This window comes from Salmo salar, chromosome 22, assembly GCF_965601325.2.
Source record: "Salmo salar chromosome 22, fSalSal1, whole genome shotgun sequence".
NCBI classification, from domain to species: domain Eukaryota; kingdom Metazoa; phylum Chordata; class Actinopteri; order Salmoniformes; family Salmonidae; genus Salmo; species Salmo salar.
The window spans coordinates 57,883,334-57,889,846 of NC_138312.1; the positions used below are offsets into that span (position 1 = coordinate 57,883,334).

At 41.3% G+C, this 6,513-nt stretch overlaps 1 protein-coding gene across 1 annotated transcript; it reads right to left on the reverse strand.

Moving 5' to 3' along the window:
• Nucleotides 1-2,965: 2,965 nt before the first annotated feature.
• LOC123729696 (L-rhamnose-binding lectin CSL3-like) lies at nt 2,966-6,022 on the reverse strand. The gene is made up of 9 exons (XM_082967709.1): nt 5,955-6,022; nt 5,608-5,643; nt 5,480-5,524; nt 5,226-5,361; nt 4,980-5,098; nt 3,638-3,682; nt 3,392-3,527; nt 3,207-3,314; nt 2,966-3,135 (listed from the first exon to the last, which is right to left on the reverse strand). Exons 1-8 carry the CDS (start codon nt 5,983-5,985, stop codon nt 3,209-3,211), a joined length of 654 nt encoding a protein of 217 aa, XP_082823835.1. The 5' UTR covers nt 5,986-6,022; the 3' UTR covers nt 2,966-3,135; nt 3,207-3,208.
• Between the last annotated feature and the right edge of the window lie 491 nt (nt 6,023-6,513).

Here is a 6,513-nt window from a genome sequence, read left to right on the forward strand (position 1 = left end):
TCCTTCTTACCATCATGGCCACCTAATCATCGCTGGTGTACAATTAGCTACTTCATCTCCCCTCCTCTCCCCTGTAACTATTCCCCAGGTTGTTGCTGTAAATGAGAATGTGTTCTCAGTCAACTTACCTGGTTAAATAAAATAAACACATTCATAAATATAGATAGGCACACTGTATCTTGTCTGGTTTAGCGTCCCAAATTAAGATAAATATTTTTTGCTCATATGAATTGAAAAACAAATCATCAGGAGTATGCAGCGCCATATGAAAGTAAGTAAACTGTGATATGACTAAGGAGTTAATCAGGGCAAATTTTCTATAAATAGACAGGAATTGACCTCGCCATGGTTGCAGGATCTTGTCTGTTTTCTATTGAAATTAATTTTGTAGGGCTCATGTAATATTTTTTTATATGAATACCAAGTATGTCTACTTCACCATCAGACAATTTTAAAGATAAACTGCATATTAATGTAAAAGTTGTATTTTTTAAAGATCCAATACCTAACATTGTACACAGGTTTTAGTCCAGAGAGTCCAGAAAACGTATCTAGATCTTCAATGAGACATTGCAGGGATCTAGCTTGCGGACTTAATAAAAAACTTGAGTCATCGGCATACATGGACACCTTTGTTTTTAAACCTTGGATTTCTAATCCTCTAATGTTGTTATTTGATCTGATTTTAGTAGCTAGCATTTCGATGGCCATAATGAATAGATATGGTGACAGCGGACACCCTTGTTTAAGTCCTCTTGACGATTCAAAACTCTCTGAAAAGTAGCCGCTATTTACTATTTTACACCTATACAGTACTTTTACCCATTTTAAAAGAGAATCACCAAAATTGTAAAAATCCAGGCATTTTATGAACAAATTTGTAGTCCGTAATTTCCTGTAGACCCTGCCACATACGTCTCGTGTCTTGGCCGTTGAATTGCAACTCCATTTTCTCCCTATACCGACATTCTGCTTGTTTGATTGCCTTGCGGAGGGAATAACTACACTGTTTATATTCAGCTATATTCCCCGACCTCTTTCCATGGTTGAATGCGGTGGTTCACGCATTCAGTTTTGCACGAGTTTTGCGATATATAAGTCAGGTGAACAAAAGGACTTGAGTTACTGTATGTTGATATTGTTACACCATGAGTCATTAATCATGAGGCATAAACCCCTACCCTTCCACTTACCAGAGAGATGTTTGATTCTGTCGGCGCGACGCATGAAGAAACCCGATGGTTGTATGGACTTTGATAACATATCCCGAGTGAGCCATGTTTCCGTGAATCAGAGAATGTTACAATCTCTGATGTCTCTCTGGAAGGCAACTCGTGCCCTAATGTTGTCCACAAATAACTGCATAATTTCCTAAGGACTTGAAGCGAGGCGACCATCTCTGTCTGCGCCATCTTGAGATCATTTAGCTTCCTCACAGATGACTTTCATTTTGTAATATATTATATTAGTTGTTTTTTGAATAAGTTCCTCTAAATCTTGTTTTTCCTCTTATTTTGTATCTCTATAGTTTCGTTTTTATTGCTATCTACCTGTACTATTAGTGAATGTATTTCCCTTGTTAGTCTTCTCTTTAGCCAGAAACTGCTTTTTCATTGTTGTTGAAAATTGAATTGAATGACCTCTGAAGGTACATGTAAAGGTATCCCAAACAATAAAGGGATTTACTGAACCTCTATTGTACTGGAAAAATTCAGTTAAATTATTGTCTTAGTTAAAAATAAATTGTCCTCCAGTGGACTTTGATTAAATACACAATATCCCCATCCACGTGGAAATTCTACAAGAGTTGTGAAAGCCAATTTAGATGATCCGATCGCATTCTGTCTCTTATTGCCCATTGGTTTTATTTGGGATGAGTACAGCAGTACCACAACGACAGTCCCACAGGACATATTGATGGTATAATAGAAATAAAAATGCACTATGCGGATCACGCTGCCATTTCCTGGTTGCTGAAATTCTGGTTCACCATTTCGACAAAAGTAGTGTTGAATCATTATACCATCTAAACTGCAAAATATTTTTTCACACCAAAAGTACTATTTTCAGCTGTTGGACACTGGTGTACAAAAATGTACCTCAGACTAGAAATAGCGCTCTACAGATCTACCACTTAGACTTGATTTCAATGAGGGACAGATCAATGTTGGTGCATCGCCGAAATGTGTGGGACAGTGCCAGAGATACCTTTGAGATGGTGAAACTCCACTGGCATCATATTAACGCCCATACGTTGTTAATGGGCTGCGCAGTGCATTCTGGGACCAATTAGGCACTAGCTCAAAAAAAACGAAAAAAACTTTAGCATGAATTCCGTGAAGTACAAAATTACAACTAATCCGAGATGTTTGATATTATCGTATTGCTTGGGAATAGTGGCATTATGTATGCGAGGAAAATAGGCAGGTTTCTCGACTTTGAGAAGGCATTGCATGATGATTAGCTTAGCAACCGTGTGACGCATTATGACTCATCAAAATTCTGTGGGGCGTTATACATTTCTCCATTCAAGCTCTATTGTTCTCTAAAAATCTGACAAGCAAAAGCAGCCTTAGAAATAGCCTCAAGCTTAATTTCCACATCAGGGTATTGTTTGGCTCATGATCTGAGCCAATCACTTAATGATCAGGGTTTGTAGGGTCTACACATTGTAATGTCTTAACGGTCCAGGTCTGCTTTGTGTACACATTAGGTCAAGTAAGCCTGCTGATGTCATAAGTACTACTGGTCAGTGATTTGAGAGGCAAGTACAATTGATTTAATAGTTTGCCCGTCCAGAGAACAATGAATATTTTACAACTGCCTAAAGGTGGGCACAGAACATAGACAGCAAGACAAAGGCACGTTAGCGCCAGGTACAAATGAGTCCGGTGAAAGGCAAGAATAAAGGACACATGTTCAGAAATATTGGTGTGACATTTAGTAACATACAAGAGGCAACCAGTCTCGTCTTTGACACTTCGTTTAATTCAGACCAACCACAGTTCAGAAATGCTTCCACACAAAATACACAGGTTCACAATGGTCATTGAAGTTGATTTGGCAGAAAACAGCACAACCTGATGAAGATATCCCAGAAGCCTTGTACATCTTCAGGTTCCACAGGAAGATATTCTGCAAGACAAAACGTCAGCACCAGCATTCTAGTTCCCAGTCAGGCGTGCATGCACATATATAAAACTCACATTTAGTCACAGGTGTAAGCCACATCCAAGTACTTATAAGTTCCAACACAGGGGTCGCCGAACACGTAGTTGGATACCTTGACGATACACTGGCGCTCTCCGTCACACCTGTGTGTCAACAGGTAGAGGTTAACACCACAGCCAATGAGTGCCTACAGGTAAATGCACACTGAAGGTTTCAGTACCTTTCTGCCATTGTGCTGGTGGTGGATTGGTTGATGCAGTTGGTGTTTTTGAGTTGTTTGCGTGGGCGCCCAATGGAACACACATCGTGTTGACGACGACCATAGTTGGCACGCAGAATATGGATCTCACCCCGATCTGAGGAAGAGAAAGAAGAAAAGGATGGCCAAATCTGGGTGTTTGTGTGGGCTAGTGACTAATATATATCACCACATGATTATACCGTACGGGAGTGCTAACCAGCTTACCACATAGTAGTTGGGAATCAGAGCCTTCACATATGATGCTGCTTACTGCAAGGACAACACAGGAGTTACACCACACTGGCCAGACAAATTAAGACATACGTTAGCCTGGTGAAGTGTTAGGGATGGGAACTAACAGGGAATGTTGATTTCAGGCTCATTTGTTTAAAGTCATTATAAAATGTGTTGGCGTGAACTAAAGTATAAACAGTTTGACACGTCATCTTCCACCGTTCCCTTGTAGTTCCACTTCCTTATGAGCAGTCCTCAAAATGCTAACATTTTAAGTAAACTGGCTGGCTAGATCTAAGCTGGTGAAAAATTAGGTCGACCCACTACACCACATCTGTATTTCTATGCCGTATACACTACAAATCTGTGGGAGTAGCGCTAGGTAGTTACCATTCAGTCTTAAAACCAGATTAAGTACGCACAAGCAAGCTTCAGCCACTTTCCTGCAATGTTCTTGCTTGCTAATTGAGCTAGATATGTACATATAACAAGGAACAGCATATGTCAAAAAAGTATTTGCAAAAAAAAAAAGCTATGCAGATAGTCAGGGGTAGTCATTCAGCAGTTATGGCTTGGGGGAAGTAGAAGCCGTTCAGGGTCCTGTTGGTTACTGACTTGGTGCAGCCGTACCATTTGTCATGGAGTAACAGGACAGTATGACTTGGGTGGCTTGAGGCATTGACAATGTAGGGCCTTCCGACACACGTGGTGTCGAGGTCCTGATGGCAGGGAGCGCGGCCTCAGTAATGTACTGGGCCGTACGCACTACTCTCTAGCACCTTGCGGACAGATGCCATACCTAGTGGTGATGCAGCCAGTCAAAAAGCGCTCAATAGTGCAGCTGTAGAATTGAGGATCGGAGGGCTGATAAATATTTTTAGCCTCCTGGTAGGGAGGGGCTTGGCCCTCCAATACCTGTAGTCCACAGTCAGTTCCTTTGTCCATCTTGGCACCACACTGCCAGGTCTCCGACCTCCCTACAGGCTACGCTAACTAAAGTTGTTGCCGGATACATTGCTCCATAAGCACAGCTTGTGTTAGTTAGCAGGTGAGGGTGGTTTACACTTGGAGAAACAAATGCATGTATGAAACACGTTGTGGCCATAAGGCAGCATTTAATAAAACAAAATTAACAAGCTGGTACCATAGGGGAACCAACCCATTCTATTCCTTTTCTAGCTATCAGCAGAGTGCACGCTTTTACAAAAGAGTCAAATGGGTAGGAGTATTAAACAATATCCCAACATGCCACAGTCATACCGATAGTACATTGAATTAAATTATGGCTATTGGTGCCCACCACTAACTATTACTAGCACACATTGAGACTTACTTGTTTCGGGCTGTTGGACACAGGAGTATTTGGTGTCCAGGTACTTGTAAGTCCCAACACAGGGGTCCCCAAAAACCAAATTGGATGCCGGGACAACACACTGGCTCTTTCCATCGCACCTGGGTGTTTCAAAGACAGGTAGAGGTCATGAGTTCCCACAGGTAAACACTACAGGTTCTTGCTGCTGGTGGTTGTTAACACCACAGCCAAGGAGTTCCTACAGGTAAACACCACAGGTTCTAGTACCTTTCTGCCATCTTGCTGGTGGTGGATTGGCTGAGGCAGTTGGTGTCGGTGAGTTGGTTATCGGGGCGCCCAATGGAACACACATCGTGTTTACAACGACCATAGTTGGCACGCTTGATTTGAATCTTACCTCCATCTGAGGGAAGAGAGACAAAGAAAAGGAGAAAGGTGAGGGACGAAGGAGAGCAAAGACTGTGGGCCAGTGACGCTAATCTACAGTAGAAAATATCATAGGTGGTCGGTGACTAGCTTACCACATTGCAGTAAAGCATCAGAGCCTTCACACGTGATGCTGATTGCTGCCAGGACAAATAAACAGGAATTACACACCACTCACATTAGCTTGGTTAAGTAGTATCATCATCATTACTACATACAGTACCTCCATCTGTTAGTGTACAGCAAGCTGCAGCCAGCACTGAAACAACACACAGCTAATTCAGCAACATTCCACATCATATGCACTTGGACCATGAAGCTAGAATTTAGCATTTGACTCTATACTCCAGCATTTGAGTTATACTAAGTGTACTGTAGTCATCAAGTTCAGAATTGTCTCTTATTCCATGCATGCAATGTGACAGTTTGTTAGACAACTTTGTTTTGAACAATAGAAATGTAATGTCCCGCAAGTCATATGATATGTACTTCCATTACTCTCAAATACAAACATTTGGTCATATATATTTATATTCTAATCTGCATCAGATACAGATTTTATATACTCACATGTGACCACCGTCAGTCTGACCATGTGCATGATGCCGGGTACAGGAGTGGTAGTAATAGAGAAAATGCAACTGATGCTAATTAGACCCAATACACCTGGTATTTATGTTATGTGACATGTCTTAATTAACCCAGGTGTATCTATTTGTCTCCAGGTGCACCTCATTGCAATTAGGGGCCGGCGTTTGCTGGTCTATACCTCGCTATTGGTTCAGTCTCATGGAGTTAGATAGAGGACTCTAGATGGATAAAATCAATTTTGACATTAACATTGCCATTGAGGGCTTCCAACATTTTAAAGTAGCCATCTAGGTGGGGCTTCTTCGTTAAGGAAGAATCACACGGGCCACGTTCAGTCGCAAAACCTTCGAGCGTTGCAGGTTTCCATTTCATGAATAGAGACAACGTATTTCCTTATTCTACATGTCGGAGAGACATATTTGTTCAACATAGCATATTTTTATCTGAACCTTTCCAAAACGTTGCATCCTGCTGATCGCACCCTATTATTCAATCTACTTTAATAAAATGAATATTGCCTCTGTTGTCTCAAATGTAA

Coding starts and splice junctions, on each gene's coding strand:
- LOC123729696 (XM_082967709.1), bottom strand. CDS start 5,985: ATGCACATGGTCAGACTGACGGTGGTCACAT. Junction 3,683..4,979: donor TGTCCAACAGCCCGAAACAA/GTAAGTCTCAAT, acceptor TTGTCCTTGCAG/TAAGCAGCATCATATGTGAA. Junction 3,528..3,637: donor TGATTCCCAACTACTATGTG/GTAAGCTGGTTA, acceptor TCTCTTCCTCAG/ATCGGGGTGAGATCCATATT.